This window comes from Ipomoea triloba, chromosome 5 (assembly GCF_003576645.1).
Source record: "Ipomoea triloba cultivar NCNSP0323 chromosome 5, ASM357664v1".
NCBI classification, from domain to species: domain Eukaryota; kingdom Viridiplantae; phylum Streptophyta; class Magnoliopsida; order Solanales; family Convolvulaceae; genus Ipomoea; species Ipomoea triloba.
This window is the reverse complement of record NC_044920.1, coordinates 25,897,334-25,924,789: the sequence shown is the minus strand read 5'-3', so window position 1 is coordinate 25,924,789 and position 27,456 is coordinate 25,897,334. Positions and strand designations below refer to the sequence as shown.

General features: G+C 36.9%; 6 protein-coding genes across 7 annotated transcripts; 4 read left to right on the top strand and 2 right to left on the bottom strand.

The window, feature by feature from the left end:
• Window positions 1–1,543: 1,543 nt before the first annotated feature.
• LOC116020886 (flap endonuclease GEN-like 2) lies at window positions 1,544–6,549 on the bottom strand. Of its 2 annotated transcripts, XM_031261450.1 has the most exons (14): window positions 6,360–6,549; window positions 6,111–6,268; window positions 5,083–5,144; window positions 4,857–4,984; window positions 4,563–4,614; window positions 4,279–4,351; window positions 4,101–4,174; window positions 3,937–3,996; window positions 3,679–3,847; window positions 3,450–3,558; window positions 3,218–3,300; window positions 2,962–3,062; window positions 2,398–2,528; window positions 1,544–2,321 (listed from the first exon to the last, which is right to left on the bottom strand). In XM_031261450.1, the coding sequence occupies exons 1-14, from the start codon at window positions 6,425–6,427 to the stop codon at window positions 1,715–1,717; spliced, it is 1,875 nt and encodes a 624-aa protein (XP_031117310.1). In that variant the 5' UTR covers window positions 6,428–6,549; the 3' UTR covers window positions 1,544–1,714. The 2 variants fall into 2 exon arrangements, with proteins under 2 accessions (XP_031117310.1, XP_031117311.1); XM_031261451.1 differs by lacking the exons at window positions 6,111–6,268; window positions 6,360–6,549 and adding an exon at window positions 5,366–5,465.
• Window positions 6,550–7,893: 1,344 nt separating this feature from the next.
• Window positions 7,894–10,299, bottom strand: LOC116019184. Its single transcript, XM_031259328.1, has 2 exons — window positions 9,996–10,299; window positions 7,894–8,230 (listed from the first exon to the last, which is right to left on the bottom strand). The coding sequence occupies exons 1-2, from the start codon at window positions 10,176–10,178 to the stop codon at window positions 8,156–8,158; spliced, it is 258 nt and encodes an 85-aa protein (XP_031115188.1). The 5' UTR covers window positions 10,179–10,299; the 3' UTR covers window positions 7,894–8,155.
• A 1,940-nt stretch (window positions 10,300–12,239) lies between these two features.
• Window positions 12,240–14,108, top strand: LOC116020044 (membrane steroid-binding protein 1-like). Its single transcript, XM_031260499.1, has 2 exons — window positions 12,240–12,709; window positions 13,455–14,108. Exons 1-2 carry the CDS (start codon window positions 12,399–12,401, stop codon window positions 13,858–13,860), a joined length of 717 nt encoding a protein of 238 aa, XP_031116359.1. The 5' UTR covers window positions 12,240–12,398; the 3' UTR covers window positions 13,861–14,108.
• A 4,640-nt stretch (window positions 14,109–18,748) lies between these two features.
• LOC116020989 (putative uncharacterized protein DDB_G0287975) lies at window positions 18,749–20,907 on the top strand. Its single transcript, XM_031261576.1, has 3 exons — window positions 18,749–19,008; window positions 19,126–19,327; window positions 20,497–20,907. Exons 1-3 carry the CDS (start codon window positions 18,862–18,864, stop codon window positions 20,547–20,549), a joined length of 402 nt encoding a protein of 133 aa, XP_031117436.1. The 5' UTR covers window positions 18,749–18,861; the 3' UTR covers window positions 20,550–20,907.
• Window positions 20,908–21,537: 630 nt separating this feature from the next.
• Window positions 21,538–24,504, top strand: LOC116018824 (protein phosphatase inhibitor 2). The gene is made up of 5 exons (XM_031258828.1): window positions 21,538–21,680; window positions 22,266–22,323; window positions 22,753–22,865; window positions 23,377–23,553; window positions 23,957–24,504. The coding sequence occupies exons 2-5, from the start codon at window positions 22,319–22,321 to the stop codon at window positions 24,217–24,219; spliced, it is 558 nt and encodes a 185-aa protein (XP_031114688.1). The 5' UTR covers window positions 21,538–21,680; window positions 22,266–22,318; the 3' UTR covers window positions 24,220–24,504.
• Window positions 24,505–25,085: 581 nt separating this feature from the next.
• LOC116018782 lies at window positions 25,086–26,809 on the top strand. The gene has a single exon (XM_031258776.1). The coding sequence runs from the start codon at window positions 25,190–25,192 to the stop codon at window positions 26,567–26,569; it is 1,380 nt and encodes a 459-aa protein (XP_031114636.1). The 5' UTR covers window positions 25,086–25,189; the 3' UTR covers window positions 26,570–26,809.
• The last annotated feature ends 647 nt before the right edge of the window (window positions 26,810–27,456 follow it).

Here is a 27,456-nt window from a genome sequence, read left to right as displayed (position 1 = left end):
TTGAATCAGATCGGATCATTGAATAGGGTCGGCTCATGTCGGGAATCACTCCTTGAGCCCTAAGGAAGTAATGAGTACATCCCGAGCAGGTATACAACTATGCACCCGGAGAATATTTCCTACCAGTTGCACAAGCAAATATTTCATCTTTCTCATAGATGAATTTAGTACAATGTGAATGGGATACTAAGTGAGTTGGGTACAAGCTAAGATGACTGTCCAAATATTACAAATTATGGGTTATTTGTGCATAGCTAATAGCAAAAATTATTGTTAAAGAACCATGTGAATCTTTCAATGGCCAATTAATCTAACATCTTCTTGGTACAATAATGCCTAATTCTAACAACAATTTCACTGGACTAGGTCTTCAAGTGGAACTCAGGTTAATCTCTCCTAACCAACTAACGTTTCTTGGGTGACCTCATCTGTCAAGCCATCCTCATTTAGGTTGGCAAATTATGCTATGGAACCGGGTCCATCTTTTTTAATTCTATAGGTTCAAAAATTGTGTTTTACTGTTGAATATAGATTATAGAGTTATGAAATTGTGAATATAAAGTTCTGTAATTGAATAATTGTGATAGAGTTTTAAAATTGTGAACATACCTTGCAAGGTGGACCCGGGTCCATGTCATAACAACCGATTTAGGTCAAATCCAATCACTTCATGCTGCCAACTGTCATATGAATTAATCAAATAAAATCTTTAATTCATAAATAAATTAATTAAACACTTGGATGTCTACGCTACACCAACTGCCTTATGCCTAACCGCTGGTCGGTACCCCAATCTTGTCAAAATAAAAGATGGGTTTATTGATTTGTTTTGGATATATATAGTAACTAATGTAACAAATGGATAATCTTGTGAGACCAGACCGTGGTCCTTTGTCTAGGTGTTTTTCAATTCAATAATCACATTCACTTCGTGCAAGCTGGTGACAGAGGGCATATCATAATTTTAGCGGATAACTAACTTTGCAGAATTGCAGTCATCTACGGAGTGGCCATTAGCAACGCCGTACAACGTTGTACAAAATCAATGTGGTCTACTTGTCTCCAATTTATTAGAGCATCCTTATCAATGGAGTTTTTTCTAGATTTTTTTTTGGAGTTTTTGTAAGTGTGATTAGGAAGAGAAAATGAGGGGAGAAAAAAAAAAAACAAATTTGATTTAAAAAAAAAAAAAAAAAAGTCTGTTAGGCGCGCCTGACGCACCCGCTAGGCGAGCTTGCTGCCCCTGACGCGCGTCAAGCGCAACAGGCTTTTATTTGTTCGATACAAAATCATTGTACCATGAACCAACATTTGCAGGATTATTTTTTTCTTCTCTTTCCTAAGCTCTCTCTTCTCAACCTAGTCATGCACAGTTCCATGAACCCAAGAAAAACCGCTGATATTCATGCCCTTGTGATATTATACAAAGCTGTAGACCTGCAACTTGATCCCATTAAAGCACATGGCCTGGTGATGAATGCAGTGTTTATAGATTTTACTATTTAGTATCGCAACCAAACACCGGTAAAATTGTCACAACTAATTTTGGTTCATCTTATCACGGTAGTTATTAGTTTCGTTCTAAATTTTGTCAGGATAACGAAATTAGGACAAAATCGAACACAATGTTATGTTGTATCTACAATCAAAGCTGAGGTAGCTTGTTTATGGTAGATAAATAACACAAATATGATACAAACATTCCATTCATCCTTCAAGAAATGTCTTCTCGAATGCTTGCTAGGAAAGATCTTAGCTCTCTTGCTTTCTTGAGATGGTCAGGGGAGAACATTTCATTGTCTGAATCACTCATAACCTCAATTACATCAACGGGGCGTTGAACATCATCGATTTGAAGCTCTGAGCTTCCTCCATCATGGCGGCTAGCCTGTGGAGGGCTCAAGAGATCAATTACTTCAGTTTCGACTTCTGCATTCTTGCGTGGAGGTGGAGGACTCGAGAGATCAGTCACTTCAGGTGATGCTGGAATAGCGTATTGCACGAGATAAAGCTGAGGTAGACAAGCATGGCTCGGTGGAGAACTTGAGAGATCAGTCACATGAGGTGATCCTGGAACAGCGTTTTCCCTGGACTGGCCGCCTTCTAACGTTGTAAGCAGTTGTGTATGGCGTAGTGTTGCATCACGAATCGATCCATGGAAGACGGTTGTGTTTTCTTGATCAATTTCCAGCAGCAGCGCTTGCAGCTTCAGCTCGATTTCACTCGAGGGCGGCCTGTTGTCCACTCTTCTCCGTCTTGATTTTGGTTTCTTCCTTTGAGCTCTTCTTTCCTGAAACTCCATAATCTTTTCGGGACAAGCACTGAAACGACAGACAAAACAAATACGAAGTCAATGTAAAAAACATTCCCCGTGCTGCATATATATTACCGCTATACCTCTGTACAAGATCTGCTGGAACTATCGAGGTCTCTAGTCCTTCAACTCCATCCCAAGATACTTCAAAGCTGTCCCTTCCCTGAACTTTTCTTTCCTTGATAATGCTCGAGACCGGACACTTAATTGGCATCTGTACGTGGAACAAAACCAGTTCATATCCAGATACTGCACTGTAACAGAGTCAGTAGTACTAAAAAAAAAAAAAAACCAGTTCATGTCGGGAATCACCTTAAAATCTATCCAAAATGTAACTAAAAGTCTAAAACTTCATGTATCCGATTGTCTGAAAACAAAACATTATGTGCAACACGTGAAGACTAATAGTTATTGGCACGTGTATAAAACGAGTCTCGTGTTACTTTTCCAACTCTAGTTTAGTTTTCTCACAATGAGGTAGCAGCGAGCTGCGTTGAGACAGATGCTTAGTAGTAAAAGCATCATACATCTTTGATATTTTAACAGTAAAAACATTTCGAGTAAATCATAGTACTGCAGGTAAGCAATTATCAAGACGGAGTGGGACTGAGGTAGCATAATATGTAAATTCACGGGTGCTGTGATACCTCGTCCAAGGAAACCTGGAGTCCTACTTTTGTTGAAGCAGATCGCAGATTAGAAAATCGTCGTAATTCTCTTTCAGCAATCTTAGGAAGGATGTACTCATCTGAGCCATAAAAGTACAACCATTACTTTCGAAGTTTGAACAATAGAAGAGATAAGCTCCTCAGAGATTCCTCGCTCTATCGATTAAAGCAATGCTAATATCTCCATTCCAAAATATTTAAAAAACTTAAGATTTGATTATAAAACAAAGGTTACCTGTTTTCTCAGGAGGCCAATCAAAATATTTTGCACATATCTGCTGAAATTGGTTGCGTTCGAATGGATATACTGCAAGAACCCTGCAAGAAAGCAGTGTTGCCATCAATCTTGCTTCGATACTGAGGTATCAAAATCCCCGGCATAGTATTATCGAGAGAGGTTTTACTGCAGAATGGAGTGAGAGACACGACGAGGAAGAGACAGAAAGATAGAAATAGAGAAAGTTTACCTATGCACACCATCAGAGTCGACTGAATGACACCTCGGCTCCAAATAAGCGTTTATTACTTGCAACACCTGTTTGTCTTTGTCCCTTTGTAGTAAATCACATTTAATTCCTACATGCAAATAGTTCGATACATAGAGGCACAGCTTAGTTTAGTTTCCCACCAAAGACTAAAACCTTTAGTTGACAAACACGCATTTCCTTCTATAGAAGGATGGGGATGGGAAATCACCTTTTAGGACATCTTTATTGATAGGAAAGTTCTCTTTGTTATCACATTGCATGGCTTCGATGTGCCTTTTCGAATTTTTGGTCTTCTTTACGAAAGACAATCCTTCTGATGCTATTCGTTGCAGAACAGTACTGTCACCGAGTGATTTAACAATCTGACAAGCAGACTCCTATAAACACGAAAAGAGTATAACTTATTCAACCATTGCAGATTGATAACGTGTGCGATGAAACATAGACTAAATGGATGATATCATACCCTGCCAATCCCGTAAACACCTTGTGAATAATCCCCTCCAAGGATAACAGCAAGAGTAATCTGGAAACAAATCAGTTGCAAATAAGCTATAACTTAAGCTCCGAAAAACTTCAAGAGAGTTAGGAGGAGTGAACAAGAAGAATTATTCAGGCCCATAAGATTACCAAGGAATTCCTTCCAAACCCAAGTTTTCTCTCGATATCATCCATTTCATAACAAACAACATAACCACCATCGCCTGAACAGTTGCAAATGCTTAACGGTATTAGTATACCACCATATTGAAAAACATGATGGAAGATCCACAAAAGAAATATGTGAAAACAGACTCGGGAATCTTACCAAGGCAAATGTCTCTATATACAGTCCTTGCTCCAAACAAGAATGCATCAGAATCTGCAGTAAAACATCCATCCTGATGATCATAACAAAATATATCGATGAGAATGCTAAAATAAATGGGCAAATGGTCTGCTCAAGAGATTACTTGTCAATCAGAAGAAATAGGGAAATTACAACAGGGTTTACCATATATATAATAATAATAACAACAACAACAACAACAATAATGATAACAGAATAATGCCCAATAGATTTTCAGTATTAATTCGATTGCATATACTCACACATAATGATTCTGAGTTGAGTAACGCACATTGTGCTTCAGCCTCTTCAATCCTGAGAAAGTTTCATAAGATGTCAATGGACCATAAAAGAGTTAAGTACATAGTTCAGATGTCGTCTATATCTAAAACCATGAAAACTCACAAAATCATCATCAATTCAATGCCAAAAAATCTAGCACTTAGTTTGCTCATTTCAATTACCTTGAACTCATTTTCTTAACCAAAATGATCAAGTTCGTAACATAATTAGCAACATCAAGGTGAAAATGACTCTTCCGAGACTCATAGGCTTACCCATCTAAGCAAGGAATGCCAAGTGCCCTCCCAAGAACTTTAGCTTCTTTTATCATACATGAAAACTCGGATCCACTGTTTCTTCGAATTGATGACAGTTGCTTTATATTTGGCTCCTCCTGGGAAAGCTGCATTATTTAAAGCAATGTCATAACAACCATGGGTACAAAGTACAAGGACACAGGCAAATAGTGCAATAATTAAACACAAGTTGAAGAATTCCTACCTCATTTCCAACATTTAATCTCCGTCTATAAGTAGCAGATTTGATAGCAGGAATTGCTCCATCTGACAAATAAATGTTAGTGTGAGAAAAGTGATTGAAATGTTTCCCCACCAATATGCATCAAGAATGCAGATTACAAATTCGTAAACCATATACTTAAGCACAATTATGTATCAATCAATAATTCCACATCTTTTCAGATACATGTTAAGATATTTGGAAATAATGAACTGCATTTAAACTGCTTTAGAACATATATAATCAGAATTGAAAGTAACCTTACCTGGCATCTTATAAGTTCAAGAATCAAAATTTGGATTCAGAAATGAAGCCCTTCATGACTCAGTGACTCATCAGTCTTAATAATGGGGTAATGCATACTGAGCAGGTGCCCCAGCTTTCTATAGCCACACACATAAAGTGGTCTATTTTAGCATAATTTCATATTCTCTCAGCATTACTAGAAACTGATAACCTCCAAACCTCTTTGTCTAGAATATAGAACATAAACTTGCTAGTTGGTGTAAGATTTTCCCTAATAATATATATTATATATTATATATTAGGGCCTTAATTAAGTGGTGCAAGTTGATTAGGCTTACTAAGTAGTTTGGTTGGACTGAATAACTAGAATTGATGGGGTACAGAATATTCATTATATAGCGCATACACTTCACGTTACTGCCCGGTAAACACCAATACACCATCTATGGTTCTGAGTCAAGTATGAGACAAATATGGCTAATGGTCTACCGTTCAAGTGTCAACACAACAACAAGGTATCAACTGTGGCTGGAGATCAACACTGACTATTATTCAGTATCGTTAGATTATATTTATATCTAACATTTGGAACTGACACACTAATCACTTACATATTTTGAGTCATCTTTAGCATAGAAGAAGAAAAACCCATAATGAACACAAGAAAGATGCCAACTTTGTGAGTAAAGAGTAAGGTGTCACCACAGACAAATAAGATTAACACAAGCCCACAATTCTTGTAGATATAAGAAAGGGAAAGGTACCAGTAACAAAGATAAGGCTGCAATTCAAGGCAATGAGAGCTCTGAGGCGGTGGAAGAGACCCCTAAGATAAATCTTGTCCTTGAGAGCACAGTGGGATTTGTTTACTTTCTGAAGTTGAACCATCCAGCAAGATAGATCTATGCACACCCTCTTGTTCCTTTTTAATTACATATTGATTAATTTGTATGACAATCAAAAGATGAACATAATTAATCAAGAATTAATTACTAGAGAACGACAGAACTTACTGGAGATGGTTAAGGGGGAGAGTTTTCTTGCAAGAATCCAAGATGTCCCACAGATTCTTCACACCCATCTTTCTCCAGCGCTGAAGAAATGAAGGCAAAGCTTTCTTTCACGGGTTTTGCAGATTTTGAATTCTTGATATGAAATGCCGACCGTTGGACCGTTGTTTTTCAAATTTCCATCCAATACAGGTTTTTGAACACTTGCCATACCATACCCAAAAAGGAAAAGAAAATCATTTTTGTGCGTTTCTTAACTTTATTTCTTTGCATTTTTTGTATTTTGAGATAATTTCACTTAAAACCCTTTTCTTTGTATAATTACAGACCATCAGCCCTCAGGTTTCGGCAAGTAACGTTTGAAGCACAATTGTTTTGAAATAGTGTGAACACCGAAAATGAATAATTAGTCTAGTGGATTGAAAACATCACTTAGGTATTAGGCCATTCTCAATAGTGTGAGATTTTTTATGAGACTTTACAGGTGCATGCGATTAGGAAAGAGAAAATAGGAGTGGAGGACAAAAAGAAAAAGAAAATTATAAAAATAATAATAATAAATAAATAAAAATAAATTTACAGGCCCAGGCGGGCGTATGCACCTGGGCACGAGAGTTACGCCTGAACGGGAGGCACAACTCTCCCCTGGTAGTGGGCCCCACTCCCCACTCCCCACTACCCAAATCTCCAAAATTGCAGGAGAAAAATTTCTCCAAAAATCACCATCCACATTTGTTAAAAACTCACCCCTTAATTTTTACTATTCCAAAAACCCCCCACAAAATCAACTAATGTAGAAGGCTTCCAAAAACCCCACAAAATCAACTAATGTAGAAGGCTTCCAAAAACCCCACAAAATCAACTAATGTAGAAGGTGTTAGAGCATCAATATCTATTGTGAATTTTACACAATCTTTTATGTGACACTAGGAGAGAGAGTAATAAGAACAAAAAAGGAAGCAAAAGAAAAGAAAAAAAAAAGGAAAAAAAGGAACAATCTGACACGGAATCAGAAAAAGCACCCAAAAAAAAAAGAGTAAAAGTTCACGCGCCAGCTGGGCGCATGCTGTCAGCCGCCGCCACTTTCTCAGTTGTTTTGTTTTCCTTTCTCAATTTGTGGACTCCACAATTTTCCTTTGGACTCCACAATATTCCTTTATTTTCCTTAATGTCCACAATGGACTCCACAATTTTCCTTTATTTTCCTTAATGTCCACAACTGTGGATGCTCTTATCTGATATAGATGCTCTGAGACTCTTTCTGTCAGGAATGTTAAAAGTTTAAATTACAAAAGTATAAAATTTAGTGTTGTATCTCAAAGTCTCATGACTCAAAGGTAGATTTATAGGGTCATAATATATTCCGACAAAGCCCAAAAACCTAAGTTATTAAAAAAACAAAAATAATAAAGGCAATTTAGAAATAAATTTTATTTTATTTTTTTTCAATTAAAAAGAAGTAGCCGAGTATACATCATTGTATGAAAGAGAGAGGGAGAGAGAGAGAGAGATAAGCTTCATATATAATACTCATATATTTGAATTATAATTTAGAAGAAGAAAATTGTGTATCTCTTTATTAAGGACAAATTTTAAGGCCAACCTCCCAAGATTATACAGAGAGCAGCACAAGGCAGACATTTCTTATTCAATCCAAAATGGTTATCTTGAAGACTTGCTAAGTTCAAATTGAAAAATTCCAAGAAATAGTAAAATACACAATTTCAGAATCCAATTACACAGTTTATCCACAGAACAGCTGATATCCAGGACAGCTTTACTGACAAACTAGCACAAAATTAGTATTCTTTCGTCCCGAAGTTCTTGCACCAGAGCTGAGAGGGAATCGGCCTGACCGGATTATGGGGCCTTTGCTGCAAAGCAAAAATGAAATATTGTTACTACACGAAAGCAAAGAGTCAATTAATGCATGTAAGCCTGTGACAGATAGAGATAGCTGCAAAAACTTGGTTATTGTGTCAAAAACTTAAATCGATCTTCATTCACAAAAGTTTCAGTCCAGGAGGACTAACAAGAACAAATGAAAAAGAAATACAGAAAACAATCACTTTGGTAGAAGTTGATGTTATTAAATGAATATAAAAGAGGTAGCTATGAAGTATGAAGCTCGGTTTGGTGTAAATAACGGAATTGGATTGTAAAAGTCGAAACTAGGCAGTCACCCTCCTAATCAATCAGTTATGTCATCCTAGGGGAGATAGAAATTTAGCATATGCTTTACGTTGGACAACTGCACGGCAATACAAATCAATCCAACATTTCAATATATGATTTTTAACCTTATTAGCTGCATTATTATTACTCTTTAACATAAAAAGAGTGAGCTAAATTGTAAGATAGTTGGGCAAAATAACATCGCAAAAGTGAGATTTACAAATATCAAAATCTCTCCAAGTTGAAATCAAGAACAAGTGGCTCACATGCACTAGAGAGAAAGTGGCTAAGGAAGCAAGGGTCAAGAGTTGTATTTCTTGTATCCAATCAAATACACTTGTAAATGGAAGAGTGATGAAAAAAGTATTAAGATGCATCAACAGAAAGGAGCCAGAGTATTATGAGCTGATTAGGAAAGATTCTCTAAGATAATGCCAAACAAACATGGAGTAGAGAAGATTCCAAATTTCATAAAATTTTATAAAATAGGAAACGGAATGTCATAGATGGACAATCATTACACTTTAACTAGAAAGGTAGATAATGTATTGCCTTTGGGGAATAAGGGGAGGATTTAATCAGAGCCCTTTAGTTGCCCTTATAGATGCTTCGAATTTCAAACACAATAAGATCACCACATTTTTTTAAGCAACAAATTACAATGCCAGAGATGTGGATTCTGATGTTCATAAAGCTGTGACAGTGCTACAACGAAGCATCACATTGAACACATTTCAATGTTACATCAATCTTAAATACCAAATATATCCAGTCATACTTCAGTGTGAACAAGGTAGCAACTTTATTATCCTAAAGTCAATTTCAGCACTGTGGGTCTAACACTGAGCTTACAATTGAACTGCCCAATAGATTCACAGCTTCTCACATGCCAATCCCAATACCATTGCCTACAAAGCAAACCGAATCAAAAAACCCAATCTGTGATTGCATACTTATCTTTAATACTAAACTCATTAGGAGGAGCACTGTCAGTTTAATATCGAGCATATGACCATTGACAGCACAACTAGTTCACACCTGACCAAGTTCCAATCGTTCCATTCACAATGGCGTATCACTACCTGCACCCCACCCCAAGAGGGGAATCCTAAAATTCATCCTGAAACCTTGATTCTGAGACTTATAATTTCATTTATAAACCAGGCTTCTACACTGTCACATAGTAGTATACGTGAAAGAGTGATGCCAAATTCAGATACATTAACACCACAAAAGGGGACATCTTAATTTTGCAGCAACATTTGCAAATCACAAATAAATCATAGGAACAAAAAATGAATGACACCCTAATTTAAATTCAAATGATCCTAATTTTAGGGAACAGATGAAAAACAAAGAAACTTTTCATATGTTTCTGAATAAAAATGAGTAGCAGAGCATGAACTCAAATGAGAAAATAAAATTAAGCATGTGCAGACAGTTCAGGTTATAGAAGCTAGTGACCTCGAGCTGGGCGGATTTCATGGCGATGGGAATGCAAATGAGAACGATTCCTGCCATGGCGATGGCGGTATTGCGTTTCCAGTGCACGGGCCTGCAATTAGGCCCGCCGGCCATGGTCCAGACCTTGGTCCGGAAGTCGGCGGGCGCATCGGCGTGGTGGTGTCCGTGGTCTCCTCCACCCATGTTGTCGAGAGCGTAGAGATTACAGGAATGGCGATGTGGAATTGGGAATGAATTGGGGAGATTGCGAGTAGCGACTCCTTCACTTAAAAAATTACAAACCCTAATCTTGTAAACCGGTTTTTTTGTTTTTTTTTTCATTTTGGCATTTTTTTCTCAAGAAAATGGCATTATAACAACTAGATTCTAATGGTATGGAATACTTTTATCTTTTCTTCCATTATATGCAAACCACATTTTTTTTTCCTCCAAATATGTTTAAAGTGATTAATTTTGCATAACTGTGAATGTAAATTAATGACTAAGATATACATTAGTTTATTCGACTATTAAAAATATGTCAATACAAAGGGTTCCGTTTGGAAAGCAGAAAAATGACTTCTGGAAAATAAGTCATTTTTCGGAAAATAGTTTTATTTTCAGTGTTTGGATGTATTATGAAAAATTGTCTTTGTGTGTTTGGTTGGTTTTATGGAAAATGGATAAAATTGTATAATTAAACATTGTAATTGTTTTATTTAAAATATAAAAAATTATAATAGTTATTAAAATAATGGTATTTAATTAAAAAAAAAATAGAATTTATAAAAAAAATAAAAATATATAAATTAAAAAAAAATGTAGCAAAGGTTTCCGGCGGTTTCCCCACCTCCTTGGTCCATGGTTATGAGTGATATGACTTGGTTTTGGTTGAAAACATACGAAACAGCTATTCTGGCAATTCCGTAAAATGACTTACGGAAAAAATTCCGTAAGTCTTTTTCCGAAAAAATGAACTGATTTTCAAACACATAAAACTCAGAAAACATTTTCCAAAGTCATTTTACAGGTTACCAAACACACCCAAAAAGTAGTTAAGAATTACATGCAAATTTTCAAATGTTCAAGCTAAAGGGTTGTTTTTGGAGTAATGAAATAAACTACTAACTGCTATCCAATTATGTACATGTGGTAAACTTCGTTCTTGTGCTATAACCTACAAATTATATATATATATATATATATATATATATATATATATATATATATATATATATAAAAACTAAACTAAAAATAGGGTGGGAACCGTCGATTATCATATACTACGTATTAGTTTACGCGCAGTCAGGCACAACTTTTCTCCTTTTTCCTCCGCAATTTTACTGTACTAAGAACTCCAACTTGTAGGAGTAATTTTTTTCTCTCTCTCTTTGGATCTCTCTCCTCCATGTCACATGCTTTTGTACTACGATCCTCCCATTCACCATTGGTGTGGATGCTCTAAAAGCTTATGTATATGTAACTTTTTAAATTTAAATTTACTGTTAATTCAATTCGGAAGAGACCCCCCTGCCAACGGACACACGAGAGCGAGATTGCGGCATACCGAAATAAAAGAAGGATTCAATCCAGCCACAGGTTCCCCTACGACTACCTTGTTACGACTTCACACACGTGAAATATTAGCAGAAATAAAGATTTTAGGCGCAATAGAAAGGAATGCTGTAACCGGGGTGGGTGAACCCTCATAGATATCAGGATTAGCATTATGTAATTCCTACAAGTGATCTCCCACCCAGGATGATTGCTCATCCCTTTCGTCAGCTGTTTGATCGAGATACTATTACGAAGATTCCTAAACTTGGAATGGATGGCGGAGCGAAGATTGCACCAATCATCTCAAATTTAAATTCATTTTACATTCATGTTGATAACTTTTAAAAATAATTTAAGTATATTAAGAAGCAAGATAAATATGCTCGTAAATAAAATATTAAAGAATAATTATGATATACAAGTAACCTTTCAAATTTTAAAATATTTAAACCTCAATGTAGTTAATGAATTTTAGTTAAAAAGAAAAAAAAAGAGCTCAAAACGACAAAAAAATTTCTGAACAGAAAAATAATTTATTATTATAATTTTTTTTGGCAATGGCTTCATTATATTATAGTAAGAATAAAGGAAATGATTGAAGTCAAAACATCATTTTTATTTTTTTAATATTCCGTAATATTTAATAAATTTAAATTCGAATTCTACTCGAATTGCGTTAGTAGAGTTTGATTGATATTTACAAGGTGGGTTAACGAATAGTCCTCTTCGGCGCATATCAAGAAGATATCATATCATCATATCAAGAAGAAGAAGCCCCACGCTCCGACCCCACCGTTCATCATCTTCTCTACCTAATCACTATTCCTCTCGTCTCTGCACATTTCTCTTCAAATTCTTCGTCTAACCATGGCCCTGCAACTATGGGAGGCCTTAAAAGAGGCAATCACAACATACACGGGTCTATCTCCGGCCACTTTCTTCACTGTTGCTGCTCTGGTTCTTGCTATCTACTATGTGGTGTCTGGGATGTTTGGGTCATCTGATCATAGTAACTATCAGAGGCCCAGGGAGATGGGGGAGGAGATGCAGCCCCTGCCGCCGCCGGTTCAGGTTGGGGAGATCAGTGAAGCGGAGTTGAAGCAGTATGATGGGTCTGATCCTAAGAAGCCTTTGCTCATGGCCATCAAGGGCCAGATCTATGATGTTTCTCAAAGCAGGTATATTCCCAATGGTTTTTTGCCTTTTTTTGTGATATGGGTGTTTGGTTTCTTTTGTTTTGAGTGAAGGTGTGGGTTTTGCTTTTGATCATTTTCTGAAATTCTCTGCTTTTGGGTCTGGGATTTCATTATTTAAGCATTGGTTAAGTGTTTTTATATAGTATAAATGGAATATTTCAAGATTCAGTGTGGAATTTTTGGCCTTTTTGAGAAAGGGGTTAACAGTGGAAATGTCACACTTTTTTTATGCTTTAGTTCCCTGGCAACTGATAGTCTAATACATACTGAACTCTTCAGATTCTAGTTTCTTGGGATTCAAGACAGAGTACTAGGTTTAACTAAGATTCTGGAATCTCTATTCTGAAGGCGTTTCTTGAGACTGCTGGAGTTTGTGATGTGCTGATGAAATTTGTATACAAATGCATGAAATTTTGTGTGTCCCCTTCTATGGAATGAATAAGAAAATTTGATCACAGATTCAGTAATGATGCCTTTTAATTTAACTGTGGGTCACTTCTTGAATGCAGTCAGGTAGTGTCCTAAAAGGATGTCATTCTGGTTCTTTTAGCATGGCCACCTCTGTCATCTTGTCCATTTTAAGTATCTAAAGATGAGTTTGTTAGCATTAACCCTAAAATTTAACATTAATTCCCAAAATGATTGAATTTGCTGCTACTGAGATTTGCTTTTTTTGGCAAATGGTTTTACTTGTGCACATGCTTTCTGATTTTGTGTATTCTTGCAGAATATTTTACGGACCTGGGGGACCTTATGCGTTGTTTGCTGGAAAGGATGCTAGTAGAGCCCTTGCCAAGATGTCCTTTGAGGAGAAAGATCTTACTGGTGATGTCTCAGGGCTTGGTCCTTTCGAGCTTGAGGCCCTTCAAGATTGGGAATACAAGTTCATGAGCAAATATGTCAAGGTTGGAACTGTCAAGAAGGCAGTGGCCGAAAGTGAGGGAACTGCTAATGGTGAATCTTCAGAGGCGACCGAGCAAGAGGTTAAGCAAGCTGATGTTTCACCCGAGAATGCCAAGTTGGCAGAGGATGGGCCATCTAAAACCGTTAACCCTGTGGAGCATACTACACCAGAATCCATTTCTAGTGATGGAGTTAGTGCATCTGATGGCAATGCTGACAAAAAGGACTAGAGGCCGCCATATGTTCATCAAAAGCACCAAAGCGTGATGTGATCGAGGAAAGCAGCAGCCTCTTATGAAGGGGTGGTGAAGAGCGTTATTGGATGTCTATCTGTTATCTACTTTTCGTGAAAACTTAATTCTAGTGTAGAATGCTTCTGTAGGTAAACTTCTTGTCTGAACTCCCAGTCTGCTGTAATGAAATAATGAACCAACCATTTTATACCCTAATTAACAATGCCTAGCAGTGTATACCTGTATTCCTGCCCCGTTTTCCCAGCATCCGATATCTTTCCTCTCTCATCCCCTCGTGAATGTCTGGTATGAGTTGGCATAAGGGGTCGGGTCATGGGAATAATAGTTGGTGGGCTATAGAGGCCTGCTCTGTGTTAGTTAAGAGGGATGAAGGTAGGCCAGTAAGCTGGTGAGGGTTCCATATTGATGTGAGATGATGGAAGTAAGGGAATGAAAGCAAGAATGGCCATCACTTTCGAGCTCTGAGACATCTTATCAGTATGAAATTGCCCATAAAAGCATGATTAAACACTTATCATAGTCCTGTATTTTTCACAGTGCCTCTTGATATGGGATTTTGGGACTATGAAAATGCCTGTCCTGCAGACATTGTTGAGGTTGACTGCCTCAAAAGTGATTTTAACTTTTTCTTGTGTTCTTTTCTTTCCTTGTATCGGAAAATGTCTATCTTGGTGGCGTAACCTTAATCAAGTTAGTCTTTGCCTGGTTGCCATCTTGGCCTTCTTAATTTGAACCGCTTGACTGTGGACAACTTAGGCTTGTTTACTTATTTATGGTCCTTTGCCGGTTAGGGTTATAAGGTTGGATTTACTCAGTGCACACTATCAAGTAGTGATTGCCAGTTTCTTGATCACCGAAAAATGCCTGTCCTGCCAATCAATCTTATAAGAATCATCTTATCATAGTACTGAACAGGGTTGATAGGTAACAGAAAGATTGTTTAGGCCAGTATGCACTTTTTATAAGTCTACTAAAATCCAGAGATGTGTTTTTTAGCTGTATAAAGCATGTCAACAAATTTTGGTAGCACCATAACAGACTCTCAACAGTTGCCATTTTTGTCAGACTGTTAATAATTACCATCATACAGTCTGGTATAGTTTTAGAAACAAACATGACCAGGCAGCTTATGTGAATCCAAGGTTTGTGTCAATGTTCCATTTTCATGATTGGTTTCTGTATTTTGGCTGTATCTAAGCTCCCTAACATGGTCTGATCCTTGTTAAATAGACCCACTCAACCTATCTTCTACTCCTGTCTCCTCTTCTTTTCCTTGTCAGGATCTCAGACATGAGAACTCATCGGCATCGCGTGCCACTTCTGCTTCTGCTCATTCTGCTTACTCTCCATCACGCAATTCATTCCAGGCTCATCAATCCCGGTATTGCTGAAGCAGAAGCAAAAGCAAAGCCATTTGTGATGAAAACCGCGCTCTCTTTTCCTCCCCGCCATCTGTGTGCTGATTCTCGGCTCGAAGAAGTGGCGAGCAGCATAAGCAGCAGCAAGGCAGATCCAAGTGACAGTGTCTCAGACAAGGTTGTTCCTGGAGGCCCCAATCCACTTCACAACTGATGAATGTTTTAGGCTTGTATCAATACACTGTATATGTATATGTATATGTATGTCAATTGTCAATACCAGAGGGATGTTCTTCTCCTTTGAAGTTCATTACCTATTTGTCTGTAATCAAAATATAGTCCATCTATATCTGATACACGCGTTTGTTACGCCGGTTCGTTGCAGTTGAAATTATTTTCTCTGTACTCTTCTTCTGAAATTGCTTCAGGTCCTGATTCATTTCACTCATCAGATTCGCCATGAATATAATAGATGTCAGGATAGACTGCGGAATAGCAGGGCTATGTTACCAAAAAAATAAACACAAAAATGAGCCAAACACCATGTGGACCTAGCAAATGGATCAAATTGTCTGCAAACAGACAAAAGCCATGTTTTAAGCTAAGACTGTGGACGGTGGACCTGATTAAAAACCCAGTAAAACGCATCAGGTAAGGTATTGACAGATGTCACAAGAAAATTTCTGTTTATTTCCAACATTTGGTGAGAAATTTATATTACGTAATGGACCATAAGAGGGTTTTAACCTAGATCATGTCAAATCTTAACAGTAGTCATAAACTGTTACCTCGTTGGTCTTTCTGTCATCATATCGCAATTTAATTAACCGGCAGCCTGCAGCATTCATGAATCATGACATCATCGTCCCAGTCTGCCTTTTAAAAAATAAAATAAAATAAAATAAAATCAATCGTTGACATTTTGCTGCACTTAACAAATAAAAAGAGAGGAAAAGAAATCAAAAAATGTTCCCATTGGTTGGGTTCAAGAATCATAAACAGAACAGCACTGCACGTTAGGATACGTCGAGACTCAAGACAGTTTCCTGTGTAATATTGTTTCAAACTACATATGATGTTCTTCTTTGTTAACCAAATAAATAAATTAGCTTAAATTGCTTATAGTTAACTAGCTCAAATCAAGAAGACATTTTTATTGGGAGTCAAACACGTAATCTTATAGTTATCAAGCCAACAACCTGTCCAATTTAGCTGGGTTGTCCTATGAATAGAACAAAGTCAAGATTGCTGCGTCAGTATGCGTAGTACCTAGGAATCTAGGAGGTAAACCATTCATTAATACAGCTAAAACTCCACGGAAACGTGTGGATAAGCGAGACAAACGAGTGATCAAACTTTGTTTATGATAGAACTGTAGATGTCAACCCTGAACTTGGTACAAAAAATATGTTTGACTTTTGCGGCATCTTCATTCTTAAATCTTAATTATATGATAAGATGCATTTAGAAAAATTGTTTTTATTTTTTTATTTTTTTAAATAACTCGTGAGAAGGATCCTAATTCCTAATGGCAAAGCTGCACAAGTTATTCAGATGACTTGCAGCCTACTATCATATGACTTTTCTGCAGGGCTTATTGGCTTTTCCTCTATAAATACACAGTTTCAAGGCTCCAAGTTTCCAATCAACCAACACCACATTTCTTCTAACCCGGCCTTTATTCCAGATTTCCAGCTTTGTTTCTTGTTTCAGATCAGACCAGACGACAATGAAACTGCAGAAAACATGTTTGGTTTCATTCATCGTCACCATCATCATCGTATCATCGTTGGTCCGTGAATCCAGCTGCCTGGAAACTGCAGAAAAAGAAGAAGAAGAAGCAAGAATAAGAAGCAAGTTCTTCTCCACTTTCTTCAGGTACTTCCACACCATTCCCCGAGTCCCGGAGCGCAAGGAAATCCGCCGCGTGTCGCGCCGGTTGGTCCCTTGTGGACCAAACCCTCTTCACAACTGATATCCATCTATAGATATGTGTCTGTATGGTGTTGAGGAGACGATTGAAAGGGTGAAGAGCTGTGCAGATGACTCAGACTTAATATTTTGGCTAGTAGGAATGAAGAAAAGTTATATACTCAATACAAAATTGTGTTCCTTTGTTGGCTATGATCATAAGACAAGATTCGTGCACACTTTTAAGTAGTGATGACAGATTTTCCCCTCATCCAATACATAATTGTATTCTTTGGTTGATATATACAAGGTTTTGATTTTTGGTTTGGAATTGTGATGATATGAGGGCAATAAATCTGTTTTTTTTTTTTTAACCTTGTTTATACTTAGCTTTGTACACTGTTTAGGTTGATCAATGGAGTTGATTTACAATTTTACATCATTATTGGTGATTTCCTCAAGTTTAATAGATTCACTCAAAACTAATGAATTGACATATATATATATATATATTGTCACAAAAGTCAAGATTGCAATAAGAACCATTATTATAATTTTATTGGGATAATTAGGTACAATTGTATGTTTGTATATAGTATACATCTAATATTTTAATAATATTGTTATTATTATTGTGTTGATTTACATACTAATAATAATAATTTGGGTTGCAACAAATATATATGGTGATAATAAGTCACATCACAATAATTTTTTTGGGTGATGTGGAACGCAAATTATATGGTGGACCATGATTATAACAGATACTGTGGTTGTGTTGAACAGATAATGCAGTTGTGTTGAAATGAAACTGCAGTTGCACGGAACAGAGGCCATTCATCCGTTCAACACAACTGAAGTATCCGTTCAACACAACTGCAGTTCCAGATGGATGACACGGCCTCTGTTCCGCGCAACTGCAATTCTCTTTCAACACAACTGCAATATTCTTTTAACACAACTGCATTATCAGTTCAACACAACTGCATTATCAGTTCAACACAACTGTAGTATCAACCATGACCCATGGTCCACAATATAACGACTGGATGTGGAAACCTATAATCACTATATCATGTCCACTCAATAAATTATGTTATTGTGTAATAAGAAAACCCTTTGTGGTGAGTTTGAAAACAATAGTGCTGACAATAATCAAACTCATAACATTTTTAGTACAACATCATGCATCACCGTTCATCTACCTATTTTGGATCACGCATCACAATACTTAATTTTTAGTTATGAGTATAAATAAGTCGAGCTAAACTCGAACCTATACATACTTAAGTTTGAGATCGACCTTTATTGAACTTGTAAATTTAAATTTGATTGTGCTAATTTTTATAAGTTTCAAACTTTTTTCAATTAGTTTGAATTGAGTTTAAGTGAGAAAGAAAGTTGTGGGAGTGTAGGATATTAGCAGGGTGATAAACTGATAATTTAGCATTTCTCAATTATTATAATCATCATTAAAACAAATTACATCCAATGAAAAAGTAAATAAGGTAAAAACAAAAAACAAAAGGGAGGGAGAATTAATCCTATAAATTGGTTTACCGCCAATTCAAGAGCCGCCATTTTCACAACGTCGCCCTCGATCCAAACCCTCCGCCATATTCTCTTCACCTTATCGCATACTCTGCGGGGAAAACCCTTCCAAGTAGCAAATTTGCAGTTAATTGATTCCAGGAATCAGACACCAAAAATGCAGATTCGGGTGAAATGCAGCTGCGGAGAAAGCTGCGCAGAATGGGCAATTGTGGAGCTTCAAGGCGTTATTGAAGCCCAACCCGCCGTAATGGATCATCTTCAAAACCTCGAAATTGGCGTCCTCTGTCGCCCTTCTGCTCAGGTCAGGTTCAATTTGTATCTCCCAAAATCATTTCCCCAATTCTCTAAAGTTCCCACCTTTCTTAATTGTAACCTTCTTTGATGGGAATTTAAGATTTTGTTCCTATTTTTTTTTCAGGAAGTTTATACATTTACAGTTGGGTATCATGAGCTCACAGGGAACAAAGTGGCCTTGAAGAAACCTATGCTAGTATTGAAGAAAGTGAAGCATTCCAAGGAGGGCGGTATTGGCATGAACGCACCTAGAGTGGAATTGGATGTGGTTGGGATTATTCGCCAAAGGATTCTCTTCAAAACCAGACCAAAGGCACTTATTTCCAGTAAGATTTTCACTTACTATTTGCAACATTTCATTCTTGTAAGGAAATAAATGGAAGTAGGACGAACCTCAGCCAAGTTTTATAACCACAATGTTACAAATTCAATTCCTAATAGAAGCGATGTATTGACCTTCTTTGTTTGAGTAAATCAGCTATATGCAACCTAGACTAATTTACCTTGCAAATCATTGGATACGGGCTGTGAGTTTCCCTTGTCATAAAAAAAGGAAATAAATGGAAGTAAATAGTGCAATAGTAGTCTTTGGGTGGAAAATTTTGAAGCTGATGCTTACAGTTAGCTTATTTTGATTTCTATTGTGCTAAGGCTAAACTGAGAATGGGGTTTTGTTCTTTTGACTGAAATAAGCATGTTAATTTCTTGTCACACGTTAGAGAACTGTCTCCCTGAGGCGTGTTAGAAGAAAAATCAGCTAACTTCGAGTTATTCGTATTCTTTTGGGAAATGCTAGGTTGCGTAGAGATAGTAGTTGGAAGCTTGACACTTTCTGAGTGCATAAACCCATGATTTACACACCTTTAAAGGGTTTTAAAAATTAATAGACTTTCAAAATTGTTGATCAATTATTTGAATTTTTGCGTGTTTTTTTGCGTGGGGCTCATATCACTTAGCCCCTTTCCTTAGCAAAGTGTTATGCCCTATCTGTAGTTTCAATTCGACCTACATCATCAGGCTAAGGTTGCCTTTGGTCGTCTAGATATGCAAAGTTAATAATGTTGGGTGATATGGTAGTTCCATAGTAATAATCATACCAAGATTCACTTTTGGTTCAAGAAGCTTTGATCTTTGATCTATTGTATTTCAATGAGAACTTGTTACACTTGAGAACTTCTGATGCTTTGTATATGCCTTGTAAACCTGGGAAATTAGTCAGCTAGTTATTTTCTGATAAAATCCCGAGCTGTTTGCTATTAGCTGGTTCTGCTTTCACAATGCAGTCTCAATAACGTTAAAAAAAGCAATCCATAGTGATGCAGGCTCAGATTAAGAAACGACCGAGTTCTGCTTCTTCCCATAGCACTATTTCTACTTCTTACAAAGAACCAAAACAAGTTCATTACTGACATTCCACTGACCAATTCATTATGCCTGAATCTTAGGCATCCCAGTTTATTTATTTATTTATGTATTACTTTTTTCCCCCCTGCAGAACCCCAATCTTCTGTGAAGGAAAAGCTCATTGCAACAAATTCATCAAAATGAATGGTAGTGAGAAAACCTGTGGATTTGGTGATTGTATAAAGATCTTGCTTCAAAAGCAGCTTGCCAGGTGAAGAAAAACAGAATCCCAGCCAGCCTAACTATAGTTGGATAGCCAGTTTAGCTTGATATGCTCAGTGATTTCTTCTGCAAGTTTGTATCTTGAGTCTTGACTGAATTAATAGCCAGCAACTGCAGAAGATCTCTCTCTTTCCTTTTGGATGTGGCGCCATTTGTTAAATTAGAGTAATATTATGTGTATTTTTACTATTTACTCCATTTTTAATCCTTATTGTTGTGATCTCAGTAAGTTTTCTTTTCTTTTTCTTCTTCCAATAAAATTTGACTGTGCACAAACTCACATATTATTTCTTGTTAAATTATTGTGTCTCTTCGAGAAAAAACTTAAAACTAACAGGGAGAAAGGTTTTTGTGATTAAGTATGATGAGATGAATGCTGAGGCTTGCAAAAAAAAATAAAAAATTCTAACTATTGAGGATGCTCTTATATGCAAGTGTTCAGACAACTTTTTTACATTGATTTAATAGGTGTTCACTACTCAAAACTTATGTGATCTCATTTGTTTATCTTCCATGTATATAAAAATAAATAATATTGCCTAGAGAGGAGTGTCCAAATGAGTAACTCGAGTTCGATTTTTACTAACATTTTAAAGACTAAGTCCATATTGTTCACTTATGATTTGTTTATAAGTGGTAAAATATATTAATATACTTTGCATGATTTAAGAATTTTTAAGATTTCAAAATTCAATTTTTTTTTTCTAGAAATGTAAAAAATAATAATTTAATATTAATAAGCAAGAAATTATTTCCGAAAATCAAATAAGATAAGATAAAAGAGGAACCTATGGGTATCCCCCTTGATAATCCAAAAAAGAAAAAGAAAAAAAAAAAAAGAAAGAAAATTACGGAGTATTTTAAAAGGGAAGAATAAAATACTTTTGGCCGGACCGTAAGCGGGTGAACCGGGCTTGATGACGGCTGCTTGATTGGTTCGTGTCGTCTGTCATTACAGCGCATTTCAGAGGTTAGGTTCTGGAAGACCAAAAAAACGAGGTGAGAATCGCAGCGTTATTCCGCAGAAGAATCCTCTCTATTTTCTTCATCAAGGTATTCGTTTTTTCCCTCTCTTTCAACCTCGATCCTGTGCACGATTTATATGGCCAAGGCATGAAATTGTTGATATTAATGTTATTCTGTGTAGTTTCCTTAATTTGAGATTCCTATGTTTTTTTTTTGTTTGTTTTTTAATAAATTTATAGAAATTTCGAATTAGACTCGTTACTCCCCCGATTTTGTTGTTTTCATATGAAAACAAGATCTGTGTGTTAAGAACCATGTATTGGCAAGGTTGTAGCTGAAATAAAATAGTGATGAATTGTTAGCTTAATAATTATCATATACAGAACACTATTTTTCATTTTCTTTGATTTATGAGGGAGAGCAGCAATTTGTTGCTTGATGAGAAAATGTGACAGAGAAGGGAGAGAAATGAAGTCCATTAAGTAGCAATTATGTCCTTGAAAGTTATATAGTTTTCTGCTACTGTTTTGCCTTGACTTTGGGGCTTTGACATGGTCTGAACAATCCAATTCTGGAATTCCTTTACTAATTCTAAAGCCTTGACAGCCATTGTGCTTGTGTTGTTTATTGATGTAACATCTAACAATCGGAAGTCCCTTTTCCTCGTTTCAGGCAGAGCGGGTTAATTTGCTGAGTATTTCAAGGAATTTGGCTCAACTGTGGAAATGAAGTAATGTCTTCTTTCTGGCGATTTATATTGTTGGCCTTCTACAATTCTTTACTATTAGTCTAGAAGCACAAATTGCTGAAGGTTAGAAAGTACTTTGTGAATAGTGGTTTTTGTCCTGAAGAAAAGGCAAGTAATTAGAAATTAACTTTTGTGGAAAACTTGTATCAAGACTGGCTGAGTATGTGTAGATTAATTGCACTTGGGCTTTTGTATGCTGTAGATTGTCTGATCGTAATTTAAGAAGTACCTTTTTTAAAGATAAGGCATAAGGTAATAATACTAAAGTAGGGAACGGAGCTTTGGATCAAATTAGATAGTCATAAAATCCACCCTGGTGTTATGGGGTAACAAAGATATCATCATATGGTCATTTATTAAGTAAACATTTTCATAGATTTCTAAGTGTTTCCTCTCCTCTTGATGTGCTAGGGGTCATGTAAGTTGGGATGAAGCTAATCTGGTGGAAATTGAGGCAAACAAACCAGTCAGGCAGAAAATAACTGAGCCTAAGACACCTTATCACCCAATGATTGAAGATGATGGTATATTATAATTTTTCCTTTTTATGCTCCCTAATTCAGTCATTATATATATATATATATATATATATTCAGAACATTGATATTTTAAAAGCGTGATTGGATGCAAATATGCAAGTTTCATGTCAACCATGAAAACTGTATTTCTTTGTCAGTCACGATTTCATGCAAATGTTTCATATGCTCCAGTTGGTTTTGTTTATTGAATTTTACTTGTTGTGCAAGGTCTCTCTAGTATTTTTTTGACAGAACTTGATTCTTTGCATTATTTTGTTTATCACCTTAAGAAAATGTCAGTGCATTGGTTGTTAGTTGTCTTACTCTGAATAAAATTCTGCTTATATTTGTTATTTGTTGATCCTTACCCTTTAAAAGAACTAATCATCAAGTAAAGTTGCTCTTGGATGCAAGATACTACCATTTGTCACAGAATCTGGATTGCGTCAATTTCTTTGAATCTACTCAATCTAGTGTTCTTCCCATCAGTTTTACCCGATGTGAATGATTGTTGTAGGATCTTTGTCTCCTGTGCGGCATAGCTTTGATGATTGCACTGATAACGGAATTCCTGCTGAAGCGATACGGACTGCATTGAATGATGTCGCGTCTTCTAGTAAAGATAAATTACGACCCATTGGGTGGCCAGAATCTGACGATGAGGCAGCAGATGAAATGGATGAAGATGATGAAGGTCCAATTCAATGTCTTTACCTTGCAAGTTGTTTTATTGACACTATTGAATCCCTCGCATTTTTTATTCTTCTTCTTTCAAAAGGTTGAATCCCCAGTCCCAAGGGCCCCCACACCCGGTCCGACAAAGTATTTGGGAGGATGTAAATGACAGTAACTCAGTGGCTCCGCATATAGGGTCAAATGCCAGTGTGCACAAGGGATTTGCCCACTTTGGGCATAATCCCTACACTACCGCTACTAAGTTCGAAACTTTGGTCTCTTCTCCTAAATACTGCCTACTGAACCAATGAGCTAAGCCCGTGCGGGCAATCCCTCGTATTTCTTGTTTACCTTTGGCATGTTCTATTTGTATGGAAGACCATCCTGATTTTTATCTACCCCTTATGTCATAATCCTACTAGGCTCTAATTCGGAAAGAAGCAAGATCTTTAGGGAACAGAGGCGAGTCCACTATGATGAATATTTACGAGTCAAAGAACTCCTTGGGAAGGGCTCCTATATGGAAGATGAATCTGATGAAGAGATCAACGGCGTGGAGAAGCAGGATGGTAGGCGCCATTCTTCGTCATCCTCATCCTTAACAGCCGGTATTAAGGACATAGAGATCAAGGAAGGTGGCCCCAACATTTCTAAACAGTCTTCTGCACCCACTAATGGAGCTTAGAAGCTGATCCAAAATAACTTCTCATTGTTACAGTGCCATTTTCATTACTGATGTCATTACAGTGCTTTGGACACCCCATTTTTGTGTTATCCAGGTTCAATTGTGATAGTAGAATGTAAATAGACACTTGCAATGTGAAAAAAGATTCTGGTTATATCTCCACATCCTCCATTAGATTTTAGTGTCAATGTTTTGCACTTAAAGTGGGAGGACTGGAGGAGCACACTTTGATATCATTATGGAAGGTTGTATTATTCTGGATTATTTTTTCTTGGTTTGTGATCATGCTTTGTTAGATCTCTCCCTTCTGCTTTTGGTTTTGCTAAATATTCTTGAATACAACTTTGATTACCCATTTACCCTGAATCACTGTTAAACAATGTGAATAGTTATATATTTAAAAATTTAAAAGGGAAAATTGTTTTTTAGCTGAAAAGTCAATTAGTTCCTTAAATAAACTTTTTAAAGGTGTAATTACACTCCTAAACAATTTATTTTGATGTAATGAAACCCAAAAATCGATTGATGACCTGTTATCACAAGTCATTAGGTTTTAGACAACATTTCAACGACTTTTCAGACAAAAAAGTGATCGACGACCAACATTATCGAGGAGGGAGAAGATCGGAGAAGGCAATTCAGATCTGGGTCGCCTTTTACGGCGAGAAGAAAACCCATCTGGGTCGCCTTCTAACTAAACTTTCGAGACATGAATCGTGAAGACTCTCGAGATTGGAGTGCAATCCTTTAAATACACAATTTTCCATCTTAAAAAATGTAAGTGATATTTGAACAGCCCAAAACAAACTAAGTGAGAAGCCCAAGATGAGGAGCCAGGAGGTCCAATATGATAAAACTCATCATAGGAAACTATGCTCATGTGCTTAGATCTTCCGCCATTGCAAAACCTTCTAAACATCAAAAAGTCTTTTGCGGAATCTGGATGATCTCTCCATAATTTCTGAATATCATGCTCTCTTCTTTATCTGCACTTGTATCCTCATCCAGCAACTTCGTTCTCCAAACCGCCCTTGCCTTCTCCCTCTTTCTCCTCCTCTACTTCTTCAAGATCCCTGCTTTATTCCTCCACGGCCTCTTCACCTATGTCCACCCAGATGACGTCAACCCCACTTCCTCAAACGGCGCCAGGGCTGCGATTCGACGCCCAGGTAGTGTTGAATCTGAACTCAAGCCCAGGAAAAAGTCTAAGGATAAATTCGAGTTTGATGAAAATAAAGCTCAGATCTTTAGGCTGAAGCTGATTGATACCCACCTCCAAACAAGGATTTATTTCAATGAATTTAAACATGCTTTCAATTCCACTGTTGTAGTTCTTTCCTGCTTGTTGCTTGACCGGTTCTTGGGGAAATCTGGAGATTCTGGGTGGTTAGGAGATGGATCTGTGGTTCCTGTGTTTTTAGGATGTTTTGTTGTGTGTAGGATTTTTGTTTTGATAGCTAGGACTGCTTTTGAGGGGTCTTCCTCCAAGAGAATGGAGAGGCAATTGAGTTTTCTGATTGGGATTTTTGGGTTTGTGTTGGGGCTAATTATTGTGTCTGGGGTTGTTCCAAAATGGATTCTTGACTTTGATTTTGGATCATTGGATGGGTTTGGAAAGCTCCTTGTTGCTCTTTTTATGGGCTGCACTGCTGGCTTCTTGTATACCCCTGCATTGAGGAGTGCCCGGGCCTTTTGGCTTGGAACTGATCAGATTCGTTGCAATTTGTCTATTATCTCTTGTGGATGGTTTGCAGGAATGCTTCTTTATGCTAACTATTTGATGATTACATTGACTTCATTGCTTTGGATTAGTCCATTTGCTGAACTACTTGTGAACAAGAATTTTGATCAAAAGCGAGGCTCGAATTATGGTGGCAGAGTAGAGTATGCTACTAAGTTGGTGGGAAATGTGGGTATGATGAGATCAGACTTGGATAAATTTAGGCTCTGGTGTTTGTTGGCTTCTGGTATTCTTCAGATCATGTCTTTGCGTTCGAACGTGCAAATGTACTTGAATGAAGCGGTGTTGTGTTGGTACCAGAGACTGCATTCCAGCAAAGTTCCTGACTTGGATTACAGCAGGGCGAAGGTTTTCCTTCACAACCACTATCTCTGTCTTGCAGTCTTGCAGTTTTTCGTTCCCGCAGCTATGGTACTTCTCCTCAACGGCTTATCTCAGACTGGTGATAACTTGATCTCGAGTTTTCCATGGGTGTGTAGTTTGTTACCTTGCTCTGTGCTGCATAAAGAAGTGGCTTTGTTTATGGCTTGGTGGGTTGTCTTTGTTTTGGCCACGTTTACTTCATCAGTTTTGGCTTTGTATCGACATGGAATTTTGTACGTTTCTTGATAATATGTCTTTTGATCCCATCATGCCACCAAGTTGTCTGGTCTTTATCTGGTTTTATTAGATCTGCATCATGTAGTGATAACTTGCATGTATAGTGGAGTCACACTATCACAGTAACATTGACACTTTTAGGAGGCTTTTTCGTTCACCTCTGCATCTCCAATGTCTTGAGCATATGTAAACGTATTATACATTCTTACGGTAAAGAACAAAGAACAATGCTTGCATTCGTTTTGCCTTTTTGAGATAGTCTCGTGATTCTTTTTTCGGGGTTTGATTATTTCCTTCCTGGATGTTGAAAAGCGAAGATAACAATACATACGATAACAGTAAGAGGTCAGGCAGATATAAAATGTTCAGTTCATCTTTTCATGCAAAGAGAGGCAACATTTCATGTTTATAGCTGCAGTTGTTGGTATGATAACATCTAATCAAGTTGTTTATATGCACTTTAGACAGACTTTGCATGAAAAGTGAACATGAAAACATGAAATTCTTTGTTTATATGGCAACATTTCATTTACCTCTTTGTAATTCTTTGTTGGCTAAGGTAAATCAGTCTAGGTTGCCCATAATTGATAGGTTCAAACCAAGAAGAACAATAGGTTGCTCTCACTGGAGCCAAACGTATAACCTTATGGTTACCAAGCCAATAGTCGAACCAACTTAACTAGGCGTATTTAGTTGGTTGCATGAGTGAGGAGTAATGATATAATATTGTTAAAACATCTTTTTGAAGCAAATTTTTATGTGGATTGGGCCAGATAGCAATGCATATTGACTCTTATTTGCTTATTATGTTGGGCTGATATTTGACAAATCTTACTTTTTCATGTATGGAGAAAACAACTTCTACTTCTTTTAAGAAGAAATATAAGTTATGTTGA

Bases quoted from the DNA above. Each gene is read 5' to 3' on its own strand.
- LOC116020044 (XM_031260499.1), top strand. From the start codon at position 12,399: ATGGCCCTGCAACTATGGGAGGCCTTAAAAGAGGCAATCACAACATAC. The intron at 12,710-13,454 runs GTATATTCCCAA...GTATTCTTGCAG, and splicing joins TATGATGTTTCTCAAAGCAG to AATATTTTACGGACCTGGGG.
- LOC116020886 (XM_031261450.1), bottom strand. From the start codon at position 6,427: ATGGGTGTGAAGAATCTGTGGGACATCTTGGATTCTTGCAAGAAAACT. The intron at 4,352-4,562 runs GTGAGTATATGC...TATGATCATCAG, and splicing joins TCAACTCAGAATCATTATGT to GATGGATGTTTTACTGCAGA. The intron at 3,301-3,449 runs GTAAACTTTCTC...GCTTTCTTGCAG, and splicing joins GACTCTGATGGTGTGCATAG to GGTTCTTGCAGTATATCCAT.
- LOC116018824 (XM_031258828.1), top strand. The intron at 22,866-23,376 runs GTATATTATAAT...TGATTGTTGTAG, and splicing joins CCCAATGATTGAAGATGATG to GATCTTTGTCTCCTGTGCGG. The intron at 23,554-23,956 runs GTCCAATTCAAT...TAATCCTACTAG, and splicing joins AATGGATGAAGATGATGAAG to GCTCTAATTCGGAAAGAAGC.
- LOC116020989 (XM_031261576.1), top strand. From the start codon at position 18,862: ATGCAGATTCGGGTGAAATGCAGCTGCGGAGAAAGCTGCGCAGAATGG. The intron at 19,009-19,125 runs GTCAGGTTCAAT...TTTTTTTTTCAG, and splicing joins TCTGTCGCCCTTCTGCTCAG to GAAGTTTATACATTTACAGT. The intron at 19,328-20,496 runs GTAAGATTTTCA...TCCCCCCTGCAG, and splicing joins ACCAAAGGCACTTATTTCCA to AACCCCAATCTTCTGTGAAG.
- LOC116018782 (XM_031258776.1), top strand. From the start codon at position 25,190: ATGCTCTCTTCTTTATCTGCACTTGTATCCTCATCCAGCAACTTCGTT.
- LOC116019184 (XM_031259328.1), bottom strand. From the start codon at position 10,178: ATGGGTGGAGGAGACCACGGACACCACCACGCCGATGCGCCCGCCGAC. The intron at 8,231-9,995 runs GTCACTAGCTTC...TTTGCTTTGCAG, and splicing joins TGAAATCCGCCCAGCTCGAG to CAAAGGCCCCATAATCCGGT.